At 37.1% G+C, this 26,501-nt stretch overlaps 1 protein-coding gene across 1 annotated transcript in view; it reads right to left on the bottom strand.

The window, feature by feature from the left end:
• The window catches only part of PEX5L (peroxisomal biogenesis factor 5 like), a 41,414-nt gene that overhangs the window by 1,273 nt on the left and 13,640 nt on the right, over positions 1-26,501 (bottom strand). The window contains 10 exon segments of the mRNA XM_026061390.1: positions 260-425; positions 1,745-1,942; positions 3,152-3,222; positions 4,099-4,242; positions 5,331-5,447; positions 13,137-13,232; positions 19,536-19,632; positions 20,806-20,929; positions 22,236-22,445; positions 25,227-25,338. Of these exon segments, the coding sequence (XP_025917175.1) occupies positions 260-425; positions 1,745-1,942; positions 3,152-3,222; positions 4,099-4,242; positions 5,331-5,447; positions 13,137-13,232; positions 19,536-19,632; positions 20,806-20,929; positions 22,236-22,445; positions 25,227-25,338 (1,335 nt within the window).

The following is a 26,501-nucleotide window of genomic DNA, read 5'->3' as shown; positions in this document are numbered from 1 at the left end:
AATTGACATGGAATGTGAAGGTCTGATTCATGATTATAGACAGCGCCATATAACGAGCACAATTAATCAGCACACAGCTAAAACTTGGACATGCATAAATCTGTTATAAATGGGACTGTCTTGTGATTAACATTTCTATTTCAGGTGTTAAAATTTTAATGGCTGAAGTGACATCTCATTAATATTGGCCTGTTCAAGAGAGGAGACAGAAAACAGCCTGTAAAACTAAACTCTTAAAAACATAAAAGCATAAAATTACCTCTGGCCGAACAGTTAAAGCAGCACTAAATGCATCTATTGCTCTGTTAAATTCTCCATTCAGGTGGAAAAGAACTCCAAGTCCTGTCTGCAAGTCAGGGTCTATCATATCACCATTCTGGTGAGCCGCCTCCAGGTACAAATCCTTTACTTCTTCAAGTAATGAGCTAGACAAGGGTGAAAAATAATATCAAGCTGCATCTTACCGTTCTTTGCAAATGTTGCAATATTGATTGCATAGCCAGAAATTAAAATCCTTGCACTGGATGTATCAGCAGTAATACACTCTTAAAATTTGAAAATAAGCTTCTTCACTATCAGTATGGCACAGATTTACTTTCAGCTGCTGTTGTAAACTCATTTGCAGAATATCAGAGTTTACCTATATGGTAAAGTCAAAGTGCAACTATGAATCCAGGCAAGATAACATAAAGGCTTATGAAAGCTATTAAAACTGGATGAGTTCCTAGATGTAAAAGGATTCGGGAGTAGCTAAAATAGTAATCATTCTCAAAAGGCACAGATAGAGTGACTAGCCAAGACCCCTGAGGAAAGATGACAAAATTTAAGGCTTCTGTTCCCACTACAGGCTTCATAAAATCTTCCCACTGACACCAGTTTTTGATGAGGCCAAAGCAGAATAACACACTTAGCAATTAAGCAAAACTTGCATATTTTATTTTTGCTTATTCTAAATGATCTTGTCAACCCAAGGCTTGTTAGTGATAAGGGTAAAATATAAGGCCTGTCTTCCGAATGACATGCCGTGAGATAATCCCAGCATTTTGGGTCTATGAATGGTGTTTATGCCTTTAGTGACTTTATTATGCATCTCACAATTCTGAGATACTTATTTATTGGTCTTATGAAAACATGAGGAAAGGCTGCCAACTCATGAATTGTTTTTGTTATTTAAAATGGCTGCCAGCTCCTATTACAGTATGCTAGGCTGAGGTCAGAAAAAATGACTACGCTGCCTCTTTGCTTAGAACTGAAATGGCTTTTAAACAAGCAGATGCTACTTCCCAATATTGCTAGTGAGACTGAAGCCATGGCCCACCGCAGAACAGCTATTCCTGGATTCCAGTGGCTAGGCTGGGATACAGGCAATATGGTGAATCATAGGAAGAGCAAACACACACAGAGCAGGATACAGGCATAGCACAGATTTGGAAGTGGAAGAAGAGTGAGGATGTGGGAACGCAGAGGCAGTGGACAAGCTAAGTGGGATCAGAGGAAAATGATGGGAGTTGAGGGGAAGCATCTCTTTTTTAGCTGTAATTCTTTTTAAATTCCAGGGGTGGTACAACATACAGCCAGCAGTTCCTAAACCAAATGTCCTGTGTTGGCTGCTGCTACCAACTGAGTCTTTGAGTTTCTGCCAAAGGGAACAGGCTGGACTTCTACAGGGTAAGGGCACAGCACATAAAATTGCTTCTAGTGATGTCATTAAAGTTTTCACCATCAGGATTTATGCTGCATTTACCTTTCATCTGATGTCTTAGACATTCTCCTGGTAAGTGCTGGGGACCCTTTTTTGCTTTTCACTATATACTTGTATTTTGGATTTTGCTTTATCCAGTTTCTTAGAGCTTGATAGGCCTCTTGTTGATGGCCAGTGTTAGTATAACTTACAGCGAGTGCCATCAGAGCTTTTAGGTTGTTTGGCTGTAGCTCCAAGCACCTAGGCAGAAAATAAAAATATTTTGAGGGATTTTTTTAGCCACACACAACTCTTGAATTCTTCCAAAAATCACTCACACAGATAAGATCTACCCAGTCATGCTTTCAAAGAAGGGACTTGGTCTTATTTTTATGTGGTAAGTGTGTTACACACTCACATGCACTTGCATGCACACACTTGTGTGTAAGCACACACATACATAAACATATGTACACAGGTTTTATTCTCATCCTTTTGGTTGGGCAGATTCATTTTTATAGTAAACATGGGTAGATTCATTTTTATAGTATCTGCCCCGTACACGAAGAGCAGCTTTGTGTAAACTCAAGTTGAACAATTTAATTAAAGACTTTCAGCTATACGAAAAGGTATTTTGAAGACAAAATCTCTTCCATTCCTATTGATCTTCTCAGTCATGCTGAATTCTCAATTATTCTTTGATAAAGCTAGAGCCAGTCAACTCCAGTAGTCTTTCTCCAGCTATACACCGTTAACTGAGAACAGAATCTAGCCTATTTTGTGAATATTACTGTTGCTTGTTTTAAAACGGTGGGGATGAGCAAGCCCCAAATCAGACAATCCCTTGGATTCCTATCCAGGTAAACTAATAAGTTACATATAAATGAGTTATAGTAATTGAAGTATCCTTAGGCGAAATGACTTGATGGTTAAATTGCTAATGCAATTAAATTTGGAGAGGGTACTTTGTTCAAGTGGAAACATGAACACCCACTACAGTAAGGTAATAATAATACTGATAATTTGGAACTGACGTTTTACATACAAGCCTACCATGATCTTTACATCTCTATCAACCTAAAAATGTTCTCAGTTTAGTATTCAGCAGCTGAAAGGAGTTCATTCCAATTAAGAAACTTCTTGATTAAAGGACAGACGATGGAAAATATGCCAAGTGGCTAGAATATTGAAAAGGCACTTTATTTGCATTATGCCTAATTCATGTTTGTCAGGCCATGTAACTTTTGTGCATCTAATTAAATTTTTAGATTAAATATTGCATAGATTAAATACATAAATACAAATATTCGTGCCTCTGAAGTCACTGTGGAGATTTCTATACCTGTGTCAATGCTTTCCTTAGTTAAGTAAATGCTTGAAGTTACAAGGCAAGTGTGAGGTTAAATATACATAGGCTTCCATTACCTAATTACTGATCAGACCCCTTATTTAGCAATTATCTTCATCTACCTTTGGAGGGCGACAATGGCTGCCTGCTCATTTTCATTCTCTGCCTGCGTTATGCCCAGGAACTGCCAGGCCTGCAAAAATAATCATCACTGTATTATTTGTTATACGTACCCAAGTGCAAGCAGAGTTACAGACTAATACCACTGTTAAACAGTGGGGTGAATAAAGTAGCAGATCTGGCCAGCACTGGCTAAATATAGATTTCTATTGCAAGCATACCAACAGTACAAATCAGTGCCGTTTTTGAGTATCTTTGGGCTTCACAACATTCATAAGCAATGGATGCAAAGGCATCCTCTCAGTGTAAGAAGACATACTGGTTTCTCAAATGCGTTACTGTACATTTAAAGTGGATTCTGCTGTCACTAGACTTTTGCAGAAAATGATGAACAATTATTTTGTTGTACAGGTCTAAGGGATTCTAGAGGGTCTGAGAATTACCTCTGCTTTTCAAAATGCTGCTGCTTATTTTAGTGTAGCAATAGATTCAAAGAGATCTAGATACACATACTGTAAATATTTTTCAGGTTTCACAGAGAACAGACTTTAAATATACACCCATTGAAAACATCAGTATTGGAAACTGATGCAACTTTAAAAAATTTGTCAGCATTCTTGTTAAATCAAAGATGTTCATCTTTTCAGTAAGCGTTTAATAGATAGTTTGAAAACATCAGGAAAAGAATGAAAAGCTTGAAATATTGTCCATTTTGAAAGCTTTTAAATGAGAACTTGGAATTCCTACAGTTTCAAAAACAGAGTCTCATCATATTAAGAGCTCTCCTTAATTTATTTCAAGGCATATGCTATTCCAAAACCACCACTGCTGTTCAGTCTGTTTCATTCACTCATGACTATCACAGGTTTAGGCCATGAAACTATTCCATCGCTGCATGCTAAAGGGAGTCCCCTTTTGCTTTGTGAATAAAAGGCACAAGAGTGACTACCTCTGCATCATTGGGTTCTTGTAGGATGGCAGCCTCCAGGTATAAGATTGTAACTGGCAGGTCCCCTTCTTTCATTTTTTTCAGTCCTTCCTCAAAAGCACCAGGCCAGTCTTTGAAAGGATTTTCAGTATGAAAATAATAGCCCTGGAGAAGAGAGTTAATAGACCCATGATGAAGCGCTGTAGCAAGGAATGACAACTCTGTAAAATTAAATGACTCATTGTTTTCCACCTGGATGTAAAGATCCTTTGTTGTATGAAGAAGGAAGGAACTACTCTATGAAATTTAAATTTAAAATTTTTAAAAATCATTCACGTCAGGCAGCGTCACTGGACGTTTACATTACTCGTCTCTTTACTTTAGCTCTGAAGTTACACTTACTGATACTCATGTGTCAGGCTGTCCTGCTCCCATCAAAGCTAATGGCAACAACTCACACTGACTGCATGTGCTCAGTACACTGGATTTGATGGTGAAAAACATGCATCAGGGGGTTACCCTATGGGGCTTGTAACCTGATGTCTGTTCAGTCAGTATCCTGAAACCTTCAATTAACTTCCAAAATATAGAACAGTTTTGCAAGCCCCTGAATTTATTTTGGGATTCCTTTAAATTTTACTCAGTTGTGAGGTACTGATCCATTTTGGGCTGGATAAAGAGGTCCAGTCAGATATATCTGAAAAGGATGTGCTTTCAGACAATGTGTTTTTGGGGAAAGAAATCAATGCAAATGTTAGCCTAATAACGGCTGGCTCATAGGTCAAAATATCTATTAGGACAGCAAAGTTTCCTTTCTGCCACTGCAAAGTGAAGGGTGTACATTAATATCAACTACATAATATAAGTCAAATTAAAACATACAATAGAGGGAATGAAGGAGAGAGACAGACTCTCTATCGTTTTTATCCTTGGCAGTGTTTGAACTTTCCAGACCAGATTTTTTAGTAGTTGGTCCTCTTACTTAAGTGCCTATCTTCAAAAGTGCCCCGTATCCAGCAGTTTCCTTTGTGATCTTTATGGCCAAATTCAGTCAGAGAGAATGCAAGTCTAAATACATTCTCACTGTGGTAAAGTCTTTTAAATCCACCCTTCTCATAGGCACTTTTAAAGAGGCCGAACTCTTGGACAAAAGTTAGCTTCCATGTCTGGGAAGACTTTCCTGGGTTCCCTTGAATAGCTGAGTGGCTCATCTAAATATGGCAAGGATGTGCTGTATTAAAAAACTCTGTTACCTTCTCAATGGTTGAGATGGTGACTTGCCCTGGTGTTTCCTGGTTCTCTGAAATCCAGTTCCTGCGAGCCATTTCTTCCCATTCTGCTTGCATCTTATCCCAAAATTCTGTGTCTGACTAGAAGAAAAAGAGAAAAGAGGAAGAAAATCAACAATGAAACTTTAAAAACCTAGTAAGCTTTTAACTTATTTTTACCAGTGGTCTGATTCTAGCGAAGCAGTATTCATTCTATGAATAATCATACTGCCTGAAATACTACAGCACAAATTTGGAATTCTATATAACTAAATTTTGTCTCTTACATTGTTATGTGTTTCTTTAACATAAAGCCCTTTATCTCAGAGAGAGCATATGTTCTATGGGAAGTGGGATTTGCAGCAGCTTACACTGCATCTCATTGACTCTAACAGTAAATTGTTACATAAAATTTGAAGGAAATGAATGCTGTTAGTTCTCTTCCAAAAAAAAAAAAAGAGAGAAAAGAAATCAACTAAGCACACATGCTAAGGAATAACAACAGATAAAACAGTTTAAAAGACAACCAGTATCCCACTTTGGTAGACTCAGCATCATTTTCAACTATGTAAAAGAGAAATGACAAAGCATTAGTGCAAACAAGGCCTTTTGACAGAACGGAGAAATCCTAATATTGCATCATATACTGTATAATGGTGAGAGGAAGCTGTAAGAGCTCATAAATAGTACAGTACTGATAACGTTGAGCTCAAGGACAAAAGGGAAAAAATACATATAGGAAAGACACAGAAATAATGAAATAAGAATGAGATTTAGGACATGTATCAACCAGAATGAGGGAACCACTGTGTTTGCTAGAAAATGATGCCAAGAAGCAGAAACAGGCCAACAAAAACCAAGATGGGGGAATCCAAGTTCAGGTGCTATTTTTTCAGCCTCCATGTGTTGGCATAAGCACAGAAAAGTAGTTCTACAGAAGCATGTATGCTCAGCGCTCTGAGCCTTTGCAAAGGGCCTGCAAGGGGACGGCCAGGACTTCAGTGAACTGATGCCACTGAAGACATAGGTTCTCACCTTACTTATATCAAAGATACTTAACAGCACAAATAATTCCACTGAGGTTTAGACAGAACAATTTGAGAGAAAGATACTAATCAAAATGACTTAAAGGTATTAGAAACTGGTCCAGATAGTTTTGTCTGAATCTTCACTACAAGACTGATCACTCTGTGCTATTACTCCACCGCCCAGCATCATTTCAAGCACAAGAGCGTATCTGTGATTGCATGACTTGCCACAACCCTCCTTCTTAGGCGCTCAGGGAAAGGAAAGCACAGACCATTAACAGATCCAGAACGAGTTGGCAGTGAGAGTATCTGAGACTTCGTGTAAAGGGTTAGGAGGACTTTCACTCACAAACATTAGGTGCAATTGTTGTAAATCACAAAGCTGTTTAAAAACGGCAATGTGCACCCCCTCTCCAGGAACCCAACAAGCATTTCTCCTGTGCTCTTACTGTATCATCCGCCTGCTGATAGCCAGCACTTCCTTCTAGGACACTCCGACTTCTCTGTATTATTCAATTACGGGATATGTGAAGGTACCTGCTGTGTTCCTCTGTGACTCAGAAAACTACTGTGAATCATTCACTCCTGGAGAGGAGATTATACTCTTCTTTTCATAATAATGTGAGCAGAAGTGAGCAGCAGATAATAACTCTGTTGCACAACAGCTTCTGAGGTTTCAAAATTTGTTTTCATTCCAAATTTGAAGGAAATACAACCTTTTAAATAGTTCTGAGGTTGTAGTGAAACATCTATTTAGGGATTGAAAAGACCAGAATTATGATTCAGATTGCTCCCTTTTACTCTTATCAGCCATGACCAGAGGCATTTGAATCCCTCAGACGATATTGTCCAACAAATGTCTCCATGAATTATTTTGTATTCAGTGCAAGTCTGCACTGTGTTGAAAAAGGGTTATTTGACTGTGTTTTTACTAGGAGTAATTTTGAGATTCAGGATGAGGTCAAGGAGTGGAAATTTCCCTTTCCCACAGACTAATATAACTACTTAGAATTAATTAAAAATGCCTTTTTAAATGGAGTAACTCCTAGAACTAATGGATAAACATGTCCATTCTTTGATATTTATATTAGAATTTTTGCTTTCTTTTTTTTTCCTGCAAAAATTACTTATATGACCCACTGTCTGGGAAACATTAAATCACTTGCCTTCTATTTTTGCACATAATAAGTAAGCATATAATAATTTTTTTTAGGTCTTAAGATGAATGGGCCAAATTCTGCTGTTTAATTACATGTTTATAACTCATACAGAAGCTCACGGTGTGCATACCCTACTTAGAAGGTTAATTAATTACTACAGATTCAAGCAGCCATGCCTAACGTCTATTTATGGTGAGTCAAAAGTGGAGGGAAAATATAATGGGGAGACGACCAGCTTTGCTGTAAGGCCTATACTCAAGTGCTAGGACCCAACTGTTATTTTCTAACTATGACTAGAGATTTTCCTGTTTGGGCCAAATGAGGTTGAGTCCCATATGTGACTGCCAGGGAAGGAAGCGAGCCTTGCATAGACCTTGTGTGTAGTTCGTGTGGTTTTGGTTTTGCTTTTCGTCTTATGATAAACCCTCAAAGGTGTAGTTGTCATGGAAATGTGTGGAGGGCTGTTTCCCACAACTGAACCTGAACTGTTGATGGCCTTGATACCAAAGAGCAAAGGCTAGGGGAGTTCAGTGGTCTGACGTCTCCTTTTACGGTGTTGTGGAAGACCAAGCCCTTGACTCATAGATACTAATAAAAAGTGCGTTATAGCTTACTCATCTTCTTATTAATCAGAAGCTAGTGAAATTATGTCTCTCTTATCTACCTTACCAAGTTTATGGTGACTAATAGAATGTTTTTACCTTAGACAAATGTACAGTGCAGAATATTTAATTATTACGTAATACCAGCTAAAGCGTTGAGAAATCTCTATGGCATAACCCTGTGTTAAGTAACTCTTGTTTTCTCCTTCTTCTTCCTGTTGTTGGGTTTCAAGAGAACATTTGGGAATTTGTATTGGTTGAAACATAAGCTTATCTACATCCATACAGCATGCAGTCATAATGGAGGCATTTGGAAAAAAAGGAATACAGAAGCATATCATAGTATGCACTTTCTCTTGAAAATCTCTCAGAATTTCATCAGACTACGCTACCAGAGAAATAAATGTGTCTGTGATGCTGATACAAATAGGGTTGTATTCATACCTCTGTTTTCTGAAGGTGTGACATGGAAGATCCTATGTACTAGATCACAGGATCACAGGTACAGGATCTAGAAGCTCCGGTGTATGTCCAGTCACCTGACAGGATAGGACCTGCTGTGAAAGTCTGTAGTTGGGGACTGTACCTTTTCTCAGTGCAGGGACTGATTAGGAGAGACACTTCCAATGTGCAGAGGAGGACTGCAGGTTCTCTTCCAGTTTAGGACTCCTGCACCAGGTACAGCTTCCTAAATACATGTGGCATATGGGGTCCTGGCACCTGATAAGTAAGTTCCACACCTCTTACTGTGCCAGGATACGGGTTTCTGAAACTGGGAAGGCAAAGCTGCATTGAACAGCTGGGTCATGCTCAGTTACGGCACCTGATAAAATGCCATAATATTTCCATGACAATTAACAATGTTAATAGCAGAGCATTTTAATGTTCATGAAGAAGAGGACCATAAATGTCAGGCAGTCTTTGTTAAAGGGCTAAGTCTTTTTCAACTGACATTAGTGGCAGTTTTACCATTGACTTCAGGAGCAAGTGGCTTAAATTAATATTGAGTGCTTCTGAAAATCTGGCTCTGGGTCAAGACTCCTAGATCTAATTCTAACTCTTTTTGCGATGTGACTGGTGCCAATTACTTCATTTCAATGCTTCTGCTGTCTTAATGGTGATGAATTACTTTGGCCATACCAAAAGGTTTCAGAGCAGTTGAACACATTTAACACATTCTCGGATCATCTGTAGCATTTAAATGGAATGACAACCACGAAAAATGTTTCTTACCATCTGACTCCTTACATGCATAATATTCTGCCTTTTGTGGAAGAGGCTATTTTTACTCTTGTTAGCATTGAAAAATATGCTGAAACAGTTAAACAAAAGGGAGGCAAAATATTCCCAGGCTGTTTATTTCCTAGGATGCAATGAAGAGGGGGCACTTTCTGAATATTGATGGGTAATTTCTAAACTTACCTGTTGTTTTCATCATTTTTAGATTAGAATTTTGGCAGTCCTGTATTGCTAGAAATTAATTTGCAACGTTCCTTCTTGACCCATGCAGAAAAAACAAAGGTTCCATGGTTGTTTTATTTTTTCCCCCATGAATTACTGCATCAACATACTCTTTCATGTGAAAGACACAAAAAGAATTATATTTGTGTGCTAGCTACATAAAGTTTTCTTAGCTGGTATTTTCTCAAAACAAAATTTGAAGTATTCATCTTTAGTAAAGTTTAGATATAACAAATTTATATCAAGACAAAGATCCCCATTGTGATTTTATAGAGAATGCCAAGTAAGATGCATCCAAATGACTCAAGCTCTTAGGTCCAAATTTAAAATGTGATTTAGGCACTCTTGAGAAGATCCAACAGGGAGGTAGAAATAGTGAGACTGGAATATCATACTTATGGAAAGGATTCTAACAAATATTAATGTAAACCACAAAGCTGATGGTTTTGGACTATGTTTCCCTAAGCTAAAATAATTTAATCCTATCTTCCTCCCTCTATTGTCACGTAATTTAGCTGTAATATGTTCTGATGCTTCATAACAGTATATTATACTGCAGAGGGCTCATGTGACATTGCGTTGTATATAAAATGATGCCGAGATGGACGGCTTGAAGTTTCTTTTCTATAAACCTGCAAAATAGCGTGGCATATATGACCTAATCTCTACAGCAGGGAAATTTTTAATTTGGAGTTTTTGCACTGTCCTGGTTTCATTTTTATTTATTCTAACTCATTAGCAATTGGAGAGTGGAGGGTGAAGCAATCATTTTAACAGAATATAGCTAGAGATTTTTGTGGATCTGACTCCCTGCCGTGGCAATTTTTAAAAATTCAAAAATAACAATTGTAGAGGTAAAAACACAGCTAATTATTATAAAGATTATTTTAAAACATATTTGTTATGATACTTGGAAATCATGAAGATTTCAGGCTATTTGAGCTTTCCTCACATATAGAGCAAATGGACAATGCAACAATCAAATTTAGTTTCTAGCAGGACAGAAAAAATAGCCACGTCTGCAAGGACCCAATCATTGCAAATGAATCTGGACCCTCTCTAGTAATAAAGCTAAATTACTTACCTCTTTATTCTTTAAAGATTCCCCAATGGCATAAATATCTTTAAGCCTTCTTAAGAAAAAATTACCTCACAGATCTTCATTAATCTCAGGGTTTGACATCTTAAGACCATTCCCAAAGCTCTAAAGTGAATATTGGGTGGAGGATAGTTTGGCATCTTAATTTACTGAATTGTTAATTAATTCCTTTCAAAATAGGCCACAAAGAACCTGAGATTTGCTTCCTTTTCCTGATCAGTTTTCTGGCTAATCTTACCACTTGGAGCTTTCTCAATTGAAGAATATAACAGAAACATCCAAAGCCTAAAAGATGAATTTTTGAACTGTATCCATTCTCTTCTTAAGAAAGCACTAATCTTTCTGAGATGGGCTACAATTTATTTCAATCACTCTAGCTTTCTTACCACTGCATTTTGGCTAGGATGAAATTTCAATTCTTTTCATATGCAAATGAAAATAACTGCTCTATAAGGTCTTGAAGCATCCTTTCCTTTACATTTTAACTACCTGGTACAAGTTTCTATTTTAAGCAGAAGGAATTACTTAGACTGCCAGCTACACAGTTAGGGAAACATTTAATTAGATTCTTTTTAATAGCTGTTTTCCAGACTACATTAAAGCATCTTAATAATCTGTCTTTGTTGCCTCAGAGTGACCTTTTTAATGTGCAGGCTTGTTTTACAATATATTCCTCTCCTTACTTTACTCTGTAAAGAAATTCAGTAATGTCTTGTAATCTGTTATTAGCCTTAACATATTTTTCCTTCTGTTAAATGTCTAGGAACTTTGCATTACGCGTAGTTTCTGCCCATTGCAAGAGTACTGACACCACTTGCTTAACCACTAACTGTAATGCGGATAATGTTCATGATCAAATTCCCTGTGCCTGAATCACAGATTACAGCACAACGTGTCCTACCTTAAGGATCAGTCTGCAGTGCGATTAGGAACATCTAGAGAATTTTAAACAGTGGCAATCGGAAAGCAAGTCTCTCCTTTCCTGCCAGTAGCAAATGTATATGATGTGCAACGTCAAACCTATTGTGCATCACAAGCAGTTGTTTATAAAGAATCTATTTGACCAGGAAAATGGATGCACTCAAAAAATACAAGAGAAATGCATTCAGAGTACAGTTTATAAAACAGCTCACTTATTACTGATTGTGTTCATTTTAGCCTTGTAAGCCAAGACAAGAACTGTTTTACAAGTAGCAGGATTCTATGAAATAATGGTAGAAACCCCACAGTCTTACTTTATCACATTATGAACAAACCCTGCAAATTAATTTCTTAAATGAGGAGTTCCATTTCTAGTTAGAAGCCAGCATATGATTTGGGCCTACTTTTGTTTTCAGTAAACAAATATTCATCTAAAATAAATAATTCAACTGACAACACTAGAATTACAATAGTGTAAATCTCGAGTTAGAGCAGGATTAAGATACACCCACTAAAATTTATATCTAAACCCAAACTTCCCCAAAGTTTCTTAGATGTTTGGAAGCTAGTGAGGCTGCAGGACACACTAAAAATAATTATGTTTGAGGAGGCAATGTCACAGCTACATCCTTCCTATTAAAAAACTTATTTCAGTGGCTGTTGTGTACTTCAGCCTGGATTTTGTCCTCAGTGGGATGCAGCTGTCTTGGCTGTTTGTGGCGACGGGGTTACTGACTGAACCCCAGAGATGACAGTATGCTCAGGATCAGTGGTTGTATCTATATCTTTACTGGCTTCTGTCAAAAAAACTGTAAGCCACCTTGTCTCTAGACTCAGGATTTCAATTGGCAGTGGTGGTATAGAACAACACTTGAGAGGCTTTTTTTATGTTAGAAAAGTACAAGTTAGGGTAAAAACAGAATTGCAATAGGAGAACTAGCAGAATACCTGCACCTTTTTGAACTAAATCCATCTGTCTGGAAAAGAGAATACTTCTGTGCTTAACTTTATACCATTATAAAAATGCATTGGTGCATGGTTACTGCTGTAGATGCATTTACTCACCCATTAAAGCAAGCAATTATTCTGTTTATAAATGATTCTGAATTCCAGTTTCAATGTGGATGGAAAGACTTGGTGTGCCTCTGAGTTCAGATTCCAGTTCTGCCTATCCTGAGCTGAAATAACTGACTGTGCACATTCAGTCACAGGGAAAAAATTTTGTTCACTCACATACTGAGTTTGGAAGTACTTACATTTATGGGGAATTTTTCTTCACCCACTACAGCAAGACAAAATCTAGCTTATAGAATTGGTTCTGGCTCATCTCTATTTATAGCTAAGGTTCTATTTTTTGTTAAGGGAGAAACTGCTATTTTAAATGAGTAACTGCATGAAATGTATCTTTTTCTGTGCTTTGAATAATCTAGTTCCAGCTTTCTCTTCTACTTGTGCTGCAAGATGAATATGAAATCCATTGAACATTAGCTGAAAATGAAAAAAAAAACCCAAAGTAATACCTCAACAGCTGCCTTTGCTCTTTCGAATTCCTCCTCCAAAGAGTGATTTCTAGAGAGGAGAGGCCCTCCCCAGCGCTGCTCCTTAGTTGATCGTGCCTAAAAAAAAAAAGAAGAAAAGAATAAATCAGAAAAGGATTATACACCCTATTCCAAATTTCTGAGTTATTTCCTACCCTAATTCTCTAGAGCCCAAAGTGGCTCTCATCTTGGACAAAGCTAGCTCTGTCCCTGCATGAATTCCTCTGAACTGTCTCTCACGTTGTAGCAGATATCATTCCTTATGGTCAGCAGAGTAATTTATCTTCTCTAGAGTTTTCTTTTCCCTCAAAATTCAGATATGTCAAAGACAGCTAAAGAGCTATCCAAGAAAAGACAGTGCAGGAGTTGGTCTAAAAAGGGAATAGCTGGCTATTTTGTTAAAAATTTCACCTTGATTGTTTCTATTACTGCATTTTGACTGTGGCAATGCATTCCATTCACTATGCTCGAAGAAGAAAGCATCTCATTTTCCCTGTACATTTTGTGTTTCTCTTCCAGATTCTAGCTTGAGATCACATTGGAGAGCCAGATTTGTTATGAATTTCACTGGAGGGACAAATCATTCTTTTTTACAATCAGTAGCTCTCTTCTGTGCCTTACTTTCAGTCATTCCCATTGGAAGCACATAACCAGTTTCTCCCTACTCTTTTATTTAAAGCATTTTATTTACGCTTTTTGCACAAAAGGCACAGTACAAAACCAGTGTTCAGTGATGGCAGGGAAAAGCACAAAGTGGCCTAGCCTTGCGAAATACAGCTCTGCCTGCTAATCTCTTCCCTTCTGTTTGTCAGAGGTTAAACTCATTAGCCATTTGCCTGCCCATGGTCTCAATTGCATTAATTTATGTCATTATATTTCTGATGACTATACTTATAATATTCAATTACAATGAACCATATTCCTAAAAGGAATAATTTTTCTCACTTCAAATGCATTGGGCTGTATCTGCAAGTGTTGGAATGTGCCCTGTTGCACATTCCTAGGTGTTCATATAAATAACGTACGAGGCCTGGTCAGAACATGCATGTCTGGGTGTGCATACACTTTATTAAATTAGAAAGATGACATTCCTTTTTCAGTCTAGCCCTAAAGTGTCTGTTTTGTTCCTGAATCTTGAGGTTCTCAGGTAGACATTAATGAATGAAATGTATATTGGGTTGAGCAAACATAGGGTTAGTATAGAGCAGCACAGCACAAATTCTGTGGGAAGCGTTTGGTAAAGAGGGGCACCCTGTGCGTTGTTTTATGTTCTGTGCTGGCTTCTGGACTTGCAAAGTGGCATGAAACATAGGGTTTGAGGGAAGGTCCACACCGAGGAGGCAGGATATATTGCTTCTGTTTTCACGTCTACCACCAGTGTTCTATGTTGTTTGGCAAATGTATTTTTTTTTCTTTTGAAAAAGGCAGTAGGAGATTTCAGGTTGTCATTGAAAATGTGTTAAAAAGCAATCCCTGTACACAAACCCCATACTTTACTGATTAATAGAATTTAGGGCGGAAGAGATGACTGGTTCAAACAGTCAATTTGTCTGTATATCACACAACTGGATTTGTCACTCAGACATCTATACGAGCGAACTGACATTCCACAGAGAGTGAGCTGAGGTTGTCTGGAATATATGTCATTGAGAAAGGTGCCTGGATTTAATTTAAAATTATCAAGAGACCGTCATCTTATCACCTTGTTTGGAAATTTGTTTAATTGCCCTCCTTGCTTCCCTTATTACTTTTAACTTCTCTGGCCTCTGTTTCCAGCTATCAATTCTTGTTCTTTCTCCAGTAGTTTAAAGCACTTTTTAGTACCTGTTATTTTCTCTGTGCAAATATACTAATGACTGAAATCAGCTTTTAGTTGTCTTTTAATGACCTAAAGAAACTGAGACCTTAAATATCTCATTATGAGGCATTTTATTCAGATTTCAACCTTTTTTGTGGCATTTTTACTCACCCTCTTTAATTTTTATAGCCATTTTACAATACAGACAGCAAAAGTGAACACTGTATTCCAGTATCCATCTTGTCTATACTGTATACAGAAGTCTCCTGTATAGATACATATGATCTACTGATTTTGCATGTTTGTAGATGCTCTTCTTGTTACCGTATTGCACAGGGAGCTCATGTTGACATCCCTGTGTACTATGAGCCATAGATCCTTGCCAGAACTGCCTTCCAGCGTACTGTTGTATGTAGAGCCTGCATTCTCACTCCGAAATGCATGACTTTTCAAGTGACTGTATTAAAATATGTATTTATACAGGTGTCTCGATCACCAGGTCATTTTTATGTCTCCCTTGTGTACATTTTTTTCATTCAACTTTTGTGTCGTGCAAATTTTATCAGGAATGACTTATGTATTTATTGACATATCTACTTTCAGCTCACTAATATTGAAGGTCACAGTTTCTCTTTGGATTCACAGAAGAAACCCCCATATGATTATGATACCTGGCAAATCACTGTTCTTCTTGAGAACTTAAGTTAGCCAGTTTTAATTCATTTAACACTGCTTTATTCATACTGTATGGTGCTAATTTTAAAATCAGAATATGGTGTGCTAAGTCAAACATCTTGCAGAAGCTCACACAGCAACATTTATCAGCCGAACTTGTAATCTGATCGAAGAATGAATTTGAGTTTTCTTGACACAAAACTGTGTTGACAGACATTAATTATGTTCCTAGCCTTTTCGTTATTTATGAGTTGACTCTTGTAAAATGTTTGATTACCTCAACTTTTGAATCTTTCGTTTCCAGTGATTGTAATTTCCTTAGGTCAAAGACAATACTGTAAATCATTGTTTTCAGACTGATTAGTCTCTAGAAGGGGAGGGTGACCTCGCTGAGGCAGTGGAAGGGAAAAAGGCAAGAGGAGAAAGAAGCGCAGACGTCCTTTCCTCTGCCACCTGTTGGAGCACACACATTCTCCCCCCATAATCCCCACGCAAATACACCTTCTCCTCCATTAAATGCACACCTGCCTTCAGCCAGAGGGGAAAAAGATGTTATTGACAGAACCCCCATAAACTGCATTCACATACAGACAATGCAGAGTCATATTCTGAGTTGTGATATCCAGAAATGAAAGACCCCGCATATAACAGGCATGCTGCCTTTCACTAGTGCAGGAAGAGAGGGGATGGGAATGGAGTGCCAGCACTGAAGAACTTCGTCTCTCCAGCTGGTGATGGAGTGGGACTCTGCAGCCACATCTGCTAAGGGGAGCCCAAGGTGGGGTATGGGTCAGGGTGGAATGGGTATGTCGGAGGCATGGACAGTCTGCGTACGCTGCGGTTTGATATGCTCACCACTCTACAGCGGAGGTGCTGTAGCTGATCACTGGCTGCTGTCTTCAGGGACAAAATCTTCCATTCCAATGCATTTGCGCACACTTTCCTGCACTTGTTGTCTGCTTATGTGCTGTTGGACCTTAACTGTTGGTGAGAGGCTTAAATTGTAGTCTTAACTTTTGAGCAGGTTTTCAAATAATGAGCTAAATCTCTCCCTAGTAACTCCTCATTTTGTTAGAGTAATTGGCACATCCAAGAAGAGCTGGGCCCATTAGTCTTATTATAGCTATTTGGGAAAAGTGGAGAATAAATTATGCAGTCTAAATATTGCTGTGCGAAACTACAGTTTTCCAAGATTTACAAGCTTTGGGCTATATCTTGGCCTAAGAGTGTTGAGATATCAGAATTAGGTACATTTTTTTAGTATGGCAGGGTGTCTATATATGCACTCCAAGTGCACAATAAAATACCTAGAATACCTTGAGTGAGAGGCCCAAGTTTGAAATTGTATTTAGTGTGTGCAAACATGAACAGAATTTATGCATGCACAATTGAACATATTAAAAACATTATCTACCACTGCAGTTTGTAATTATCAAAGAGAAAATAAATCTTCAAGAAACCCCAAACACTCCAGGATATCTCAATGCCAATAAAACTGTAAAAAGGAACTTGCCAGGATGACCAATAACAGGAACAACAAAGACACTTGGCCAATACATTTTAAAAGTTAATATTGGGTAGCATATGCTGTGAGCAGAATATTGAGAAGGAAGAAGGCCACATTCAATGACAGCTACCTTGCTACTGCCCATTCCAGCCTTCAAATACATTTTTTCCTTATTAATTCAAAGCTTGCTTTTGTAATTTTGTATTGGTACAAATGCAGGTAAACACAGGATTTAGTTAAGAAGATTGCATGACTTTAATGACAATGGGAAAACTGGAACCACTTACTTAGCATTTCACTTTGAGGAACATAAAGCTACATGTCAAAGATGAATGATGAAGGTGATTGATTGTCTCAGAAACTGCTGATGGCAAACTGCAGCAAGTTTTACAAGGTGAAAGCTTTAGGGTATGGCAGGATCTGTTGCATATGTGAAGATTACCCTTAAATGAGGTAGACAAGATCTATAGAGGACAAAATATGGAAAATGTATGCTTTGATAAAAGCTTGAATGTGATTTCTTTTACAAGCAGGCTATTAAGAATTCTATCAAGACAGATGAGCCTGGTTGTTAGGAAGTGACAACTTTGACAGTTCAAGCATAAGCTGGTTGAAAATACTAAATTTCTTGGTAAACTCAAGAATAAGAAGGTGGTCTCAGAAGGTGGTCCTCAGGTCAATTGTTTGCACCGCTAATTAACAGTTCAACAATGTTTCATGACTTGAGTGGATCACAAGATTGAAAAAAGTGCTGCGTATGAGAAATGATAAAAGAAAACAAAACATAAAATATACCTGGCCAATAGGTAAGAATTTTATACTCCACTTCTGTTTCAAGTTGGTCAATTCAACTTAACATTTTTTTATCTTGATATACCAACCATTTTACAAAACAGTATGGAGTCTGAACTGACTGAACCTATACTGAATTAAAAATGGAGATTTTTGCTTATGCAGTTATTCTACTGGAAGATAAATAGGTAAGAGACCCTATAAAGTAGAGACATTATATAGATTTGCAATTGCTTTTACAGAATGCCACAACAATTAAATTCTGTGACTGTCCGCTTGATTTACACACATCTAGGTTGAACATAAACTTCCTGACATTTAGATTTACTAGGCTGAGGAATATCCTCCTAAAAAGGGTTTAGGGGTACCTAAAAATAAGCTGGACAAAGCATGTGAAAACATGGTGTCCATGGAAATGGACTGTACTATGAAATAGGTTTTTTTTCCATTACTAAGATGTATAAATCTACTGTACAGAAACAGAAGATTTCATGCATTAGAACAAGTGTTAGGACTTCCAAAGGGGAAAAAAAAATCCTGTTTGTAATGTAGAGACAGCAGGGAAGGAAAGGAGGATTATTCCCTAACCAAAACACAGGAATGAATCCTGAGAACTGGGTTCTATTTTCTATTTCTGCAAAACCTGCCACATGATCTCAGGAAAGACACTCAGAATATTGGTGTCTCATTCCTCCATTTTCAAAATGGGGCTATTAATTTCCATTAATTTCCTGATTTTCCATCTGACAGAAAAGTTTTGAAGTCCAGGCCTAAAAATAGTGGTGGAGGAGAAGAAAATTATTTTCAACTAAAACTGAATCCACCAAAAAACTTTCTCTCCCCCTTGCCAATGGCATTGACTGAACTTGAAATTGTTCAGTTAAGAAATAAAAAGCAGGATATGCCAGAAAAGAGGGTGTATAAGCAACCTGAACTATGTGAATGCAGATATAAATGTATGTTTGTACATACACATATCTGTATGTATGTGTGCGTATATATATATATATCACCATAAATCTTTAAATAATCACTTCTAGAAAGTCCTGTCCAATATACCATATGACACCAAAATTGGGAAAATCTACAAACCTTCAGCCTGCAGCCCACCATATTAGAGGTGCTTTTTTAGCAGGAGAAATTCATGTGACCACACTGCCACTCCACCTGTGGAGATGAACTGCTAATGAGCACTGGCCTAAGGATTCCTTCCTGTATTCCTTAGCAGTTTCCCAATTCTGGGGATTCCTGGTTGACCAAGAGACCTTGAGAAAATGTATCTAACAAGGAGAGGGAACCATTAGAGGTTAGAATTTCAGAACTGGAGGAAGGGAAAGAAGATGCAAATTCTAGTTTGAAGTCTTTCTCTCTGTACAGGAGGGTCACAGTTCACTGCAGCATTAAATACTGAATACTGAGATGCTGACACAGTTATTTCAGCTTCTAAAATCTTAATTGGGAAGCTGTGTGAAGATTCAGCTGTATGAGTCTTTTAACTGATGATCCTGAAAATATCCCTTAAATAGTTATTCCAGAATGTGAATAGTTAGCCAGTGGGACAGTTCCCATTTGCTTTTTTTATGTTCCTGAATCTGCTAAATTGTCTTACCTGTGTTGCAGGTGCTAGTTCTAAGTCTGATGTTGAATCAGAATCCAAGGCACTCTTGACATTAGTCAGCTCAGACTGTGATCTGTTTTCCGTGGACCTATAAATAATGCATTACATATTCATCATTGCGTGCTAAAAACACTGCCTTCTGTCTACCAGTTTCATAAGCATACACTGACTAATTGGGCTATTTTTTAGCTGAATTCTTTAACTTGCAGATGTCAAAAGTGCCTGCACCTTTCTCAGTATTCCCACTGCTATGCTTTTCAGTCCCGAGCAGACACTAGTCAATACAACAGAACAGAGTTGGGCCTGATTCACCAGTAGAGCCCTGGATGTCTATTGGTATGAAACTAGTATAATGGATTGAAGACTTTGCCTGTGCCACTATACTTCAATTTTTAGCAAAGGAGAATGAGGCACACAAACGTTAGGCAACATCACAAGACCATAACAGGAGTCAGTGTCTGAGAATCAATCACCATAATACCTGACTTCAACTTGGCTCATGCACTTCTTTGTGGCACAATATCCTAGTATTCTTCCTTCTTAGAAAATGAAACCCTGTAGAACAATCAGGTTAACTGACCAAAACTCTTGTGCAAAGCTCGAAGCTAGTGAAACACTCAGATAAAAGGCAGGGCAAAATACAGGCTCAGCATCAGTTGGTCAGAAAACTGGTTCAAGAGCATGACAATGCTAATGCTAGTTATGCTCATGAATAATGCAGTGAATGACTGTAGCTTACACACCAAGAAGGCAGCAGAATTAAGCAATGCATGAACTGTTCTGAAAGGCAAAGCCCAGTTCTTCCCTCATTTATACCATCTGCGACTTCAGCTGAACGTTGTGAGAGAGGTAGTATTTGGCTTGGATATTTTCTCGTGCCTCGTCCAGTAACTTCTGCCCTCTTGGTGTCAAAGAATTTGCACTGGACAGCCAGTGATGGACAAATCACTGCCAAGTACCTATTTTACCCATTTTACTCACATTTTTCTAGTTGTTTTTAGATCATTGTATCTGTCTGTAGAATTCTCACCACCATTTGTTTAGTAATTGCACATGCTACTTTTCAAATCTTTAAAAATTGCTGGGAAAATGTCATCTTATGGTGCACTTGCTTATAACATAGTCTAAAATGTCTGCCTGAACACTGTTAATGTAATCATAACAGATTTAATAACATTATGACTTGCCATAAAGCTATCATTTCTGTGAATTAAGCGAGCTGGACTAGAAATTTTTTTGTAAGGAAAGCAAAATGTTGTACCATAAAAGCTCTTTTGATGGAGCTCTGGATGATGATGTTCGTTCTGTAGATGGGTGGCCCTTGCTGCTCCTGTCTCCATGAAAATTCACCTCATCCCATTTCTCTAGCCGTGTCTGAACATGAACTGAAAAACAGGAAAAGAAGACATAAATCTGTTAAAGAATCTACTGCAGAGAATTTTCTCTCTTCTGTTAAATGTAGGTTGTAGAGGAAATTGTGAAGCTAAGTTTTGAAAGAATGTTTTAATCAAGGTCCAATCCACAAGAATGTTGTACAGCTTTCTAGCAGAAATGCTCTGAAAATACTTGAGAATTAGCATCATTTTTCTGAATCTAGATTTTAATGGCCATAAAATAAAGCATTCATAGTCAGAATATGACTGGAACTCTTGACTTAAAGCCAGTGATTTATATATAATTTATATCTGTTGATAAAATTATAATAGCTCTGTGATAATATTTGACATTTTTAATTTTCTAATTAAAAAAATTAGGTCAATTTGTAAAAATGTAGCTTCTTCTAGTGACTACCATGTAAAATGACTGTGTAGGCAACTGATATTATTCAGTCATATGTCTGCCTTGCTTTGCAAAAATCAGATGTTCAGCTCCTGTCTGAAAATAAAGTTCTCTAAAATAATTTCTGTGCTGATGAATGGAAATTTTGCTACCTTGATATAAATTATATTTACCTTGCAAATTTCTCACTTGAAATGCAAGTAATTCAGTTTGGATGTAACTGAATTAAATTCACCTTTTCCAAAGCTCATCTGTGGATCGTGCTTGGCAGGATACTGAGTTGTGCTGGCTTTTTTTTTTTTTTTTTCAGTCTGTATGAACATAGCTCTTCTGTCAAGAATAGAATTTTTTTTCTCTGGTATGTCTAGATAAAGCACTATATTACAAATACAATGTGTATTTTTGACATCTGCAGTTCTGAAAAGGACACCCAATGTGAGCTGCCTCTGATTTGGGTCCTATTCCAGCTTCTCATGATACCTCTATAGATTCTTCTACCATTTTATTGACCATGCTTAAATTCTTTTTTTGAGAGAATCCATTCAGGTGGCATGCAAATCCTTATATGCATGTTTAACTTAATAGCTATAATGACAAAGACATAGAAATGATGAAAGAAGATACATCTTCAGGAGAGAAGTGTGTTAAATTTGTAGTAAAATGTATCAAAAATAGTAAATAGATATTCTTCCCCAAGTATCCTTTACGTTATCCCCAACAGTAGAATTTTCAAGCTGTTGGCAAAATGTGCTTACAATGACAGTGGTTTACAATGTGGAACAAAGTTTACACTCCCTGCTAAAGTGTGATGAAATGAAAATTCTGGTCTTTCTTGTTATTTTGTGATAGTAACAAGGAGGAATTTGTGCTAAGCAAGGCTGGGTAGCACTGATAAAATAACTACACTCTTACCTAAATCTAGTGAAGACTTGTCTGAAACTCTAACAGTCTGGACTTTCTGCTCAGTATCCACTTTGATAAGGTCAGAATTGTCTGTCTTCTTTCTGTGGGTTGAAGCTTTTAAGCCTTCACCTCTTGATGCATTCTCTGATTTCTTTGCTTTGTTTTGGGTTTGTAAGACAGGTTCACTAAGATCCAAGAGATCCAAAGCTGTTGATAACACTTAGAGACAAAATGTTAGAATTCAATGTTGCTTTAATTCAAATAGCTTACATTTGTTAATCTATATTTTAATTGGAAAAGAAATTACTAAGTTAATATATCTGCATTTGACTATAGTAAGTGTTTATTTCCTGACTAAAGATGATGGCTAGCATATTCAAATATGACTAGTAATTTTAGGTGCTTAGCTTGATTCAGTTTAAAAAAACTTGATTTGCATAAAAGGCTTTCCCTCTGAAAATCAGGCTGTCTTAAGACATCTTCTTAGATACCGCAAATAACTAGTCACTTTTGAAACTCTTAGTCCACAGCTTTTCTTATGATGGGAGAGTTTCTGGTAAAACTGAGCTTGCAGATAAAGTATGATTTAGTCTTAATAGCTTATCAGGTAGTGGTAACAGCTGCTTAGGACACTACTGATGTACCACATGCCATTATGGAAAAAAATTGAGGAATGGACAGCTGTCTCTAACATTTCACATTCAAAAATGTTTTTCAGAGATGCTAAATTATGCTTATTTTCATTAAACAACCATTTTAAATATCTTTTAAAAAAAATCTTCCTGAAAAAAATAATGTTCTGAACTAATCTTTCTTGTCCTACTTATGCAACTCATCTTAGTGTCCTAGAACTATTCATTTATGGTAAAAATGATATGATATTTGTGTTCTCAGTGTTTCTGGACAAAGCTTAAAAGCTACAGAGCAGATTTGGATGCTTAGCTCTCGTCAGTTCATTGAGAGATTGGCCTCTTTTATGCTGCTCTAAAAATCATAGTCTAAAATGTGTTTTCTGTCGTTAATGTAAGAGAACTGTATATAGAAGCAGACTCCACCACAAATACTGGAACATGTTGCTGGACAAAACAAATTGCAGAGTTAATGCAAATTAATCTTTCCATAGTTAAGAAAAGAACTGGAGAAAGCAAGACCTAAGTAGCGTTTGCCCATGGGTTAAAAGGTGGCAAAGAGCAATACATGTCACGATTTTCTGGAGAGTGTCTGTATGAGAGGCAGAAAATACATGAAAGGCGAGGAAGAAGCAGTCATGCTAGAAAAGCTGCAAACACGGTCAGACCTAGTGCTCCGAAAATGATCCTTAGAAGGAGAGAGCTGTGAGTCTACAGCCTGACTGGAAGGGGCTTGAGATTGTGACAGCAAAGACTTTTGCTGTATTGAAAGAAACACGACATTAAATATTTTTATAATTAACAGGACATGCCCAAGAAATAACAAAAGACTCTAGCACAGAAGACTATAACATAATTTTCTCTTCCTGGAAACAGTCTGAATTGCCCCAAATTTGCCTAGGTTTAGGTCAAAAAGGAATAACAGTATGCTTAGTAATTGTTTCTACTGTTGTTGCTTGTTGCTTTTTGTCTTTTGGGGGATAAACATTGACAGATACGGTAATAAATTCTATTGATATCTCTATTATAGGACTATATCAGTATATAAGGCATGCTTCAGTCTGATTTTTTCATTTGCTAGTTGTTTAAAAAGTAACATTTAAAATGATTTAGCTCATAAAACATAGCAAAACTCCTTTCCTTTTTTATCAGCCTATAGGGTGGGTGTTTTTGACGGATCATTTTGTATAATCACTTGCAGTGCTTTATCTGTGTTCTTGGTAAATCACTGAACTTCACCAATCTTCATAGAACAACAAAGTTTAATTTTGTTATTAAAAATTTGATTAACCACCCCCAAATCTGATAGATATTCAAGGCAGGTATAGGAGCTACAGATACTTAAATTTTTTTACAATGAATACAAGTCTTAAATGACCTGAAGTATTTATATTCATCCCTGTAGTATCTTTAGTTAAATCAAAAGAAAAATAGTATTTACAATTCTTCATTTAATTCAATGTTCCACTTTTTGTTATTAAAACCTGCATTTTGCTTGAGACGCATATTAATTAGATGGGAAGATAATCATACCACTGATAATTATTCATTTTAAAAATTTGCATCTATATAGATTTTAATTAAATGGCTTCTAACAAGTCAAGTTTTATGAGATAGCCATAGAACATAACAGTGCTATTACCTATATTGTTTCTCAGTTGACCAGCTCAACTGCTTTGATTACCTTGGCACAAACGCTCAACAGAGGAGGCCAATTTCTAAAAACACTTCTAAAAGACAATATACCTTTCTGAATTCAGAATGCATTCAGGATTCTCTCTTCCTTTTTATTTCTGTTCTACTATCTCACCAAATCACAAAGCAGCTAAGAAATTTGTTAGATCTTTTCGCGATTAAAACCTCTGAAACCAGCAATAAATGTATTCTTTTCAGTGGGGAAAGGAATGTAGCCTGGATAAATTCTTTTGATAGCTATTCTCCGTCCCCTGACATCTCGTCCAATTTTTCATTAAAGCAAATCTTTCTAAAATAAGGAATGAGTCCAGTTAAAAATTGACCTAAATGTAGCTTACCCATGGGTTAAAATTTTGTGAAAACAACAGACTGAGGATTTGCTGAGCTGGTATGTTCTCCCTGTTGAACTTCAACAGGTTCCCTTTTTCTCAGCACTGGAGATCTGCTAGAAAACATGTGATTTGGATCTCAACAGATCTGCATTCAAAGATAATGAACAAAGTTTTTCTAGTAATAGATTAGTCAAGTCATAATTTAAGACCAGCTTGTAATTTTGTGAAAATAGTAACAAATCTTTTTAAGAGACCAAAAGAAATCACTTGACAAAAAGTACCAGAACTAAGATGAAACTGAAATTATTTCTCCTTATTGAGGGATAATAAAGAATTTTGGTTACCTGCTGTATTTGATGTTACAGGCCTTGCAACAGCTTCTGGTTTAGTTTCACAGAGAAAGTCATCAATGGAGGGGCTCAGAAGGGGTCTACTTTCTTGTTGCTCATTCACCAGCTAGCAACAAAAAATTACAGAGTCAAAGAGCATTGTTGGGATGCAGAATTTAAAGCAATATTTAAAAAAATAAAACATTTTCTTACAATATGATGTGCTTTATTTTTGGTTGTGTGAGAGAGTAAGATGTTGCATCAATTAGGAGATGTACAAATAGCTCTGTGCTCAAAATTAAAAACTTCAGTTGCTCTTTTTGGGCAAAATTATATTCCAATTTTACAAACTGCACAAAAATAAAGCAGCAAGGCGGTTCTTCTATAGCATATATATAGTATTGCTTATGGGCTAAAATATTCAAGGCCTGATATAATTCCCTTCAAATCAATGGGTGAAGTTGGCCTTCTCTATCACCAAGAGACTAAGCAGGGCTTTTTTTAGTATTTGGAAGTACTCATTTTTTCACCTGTAACATACTCCTCCACAGAACTTCCACAGCACCCTTTCATCCAGAAAATGTGCATTAGCCCATTAAACAATAACCCGCTGAGACATAAGACACTTCTCTGCAATGCAAAGACATATGAATGACAGTGGATGGACCCTGGTGAATTCATGAACTTCCTGGATGAGTTCTGACTGTGTGAAGACTTTGTATTTATGAGCAGTTTTCCTTTTCATTGTAATTGCATGAATGTGTTGATTTTCTGCTACCTAAAAGGAATCTCTACATTACAGGCTATTATTTCACATATCAGGGATTAAAAAGACAAAACAGCAAAATAGTCTCCAAAATGAAAGTACCTTCTCTGCAATCTATCCCTGTTTGTTTGGAGGATCAAGGCCTAAGCTGACATTGCTGGATGATATCTGATGGTGTGGCCTGCATTTACTCTATCTTTAGTAATGGGAAAACGTGTTTTCCCTCCTTCTGTTTCTTTTATCTGGAACTCTTTCAGCTTTACTTTTATCTTCTCTCCTCTCCTCCTCCTCTCACTTCCCTTCTCTCTGCTTTTCCTCTGCTGAATTTTCAAAATTTTCTCTCAGTTGAACTTTTAAATTTAGGATGCTGGCAAAACTCATCTTCATTTGACCTCTGTTAATAGGCATTTAGCTATGCCAGGGTTGCCTCTAAACATATTACAGCAAAAGAGATTACATTCAGTGATGTTAGGCACTTGTTTTTTGTGTTACAAAGTCCCTAGTAAATAGTGGAGCTGTTGAAA

This window comes from Apteryx rowi, unplaced genomic scaffold (genome assembly GCF_003343035.1).
Source record: "Apteryx rowi isolate R43461 unplaced genomic scaffold, aptRow1 scaffold_10, whole genome shotgun sequence".
NCBI lineage: Eukaryota > Metazoa > Chordata > Aves > Apterygiformes > Apterygidae > Apteryx > Apteryx rowi.
Note: the sequence above shows the minus strand (reverse complement) of the source record. Positions and strands in the feature narration are given on the sequence as shown.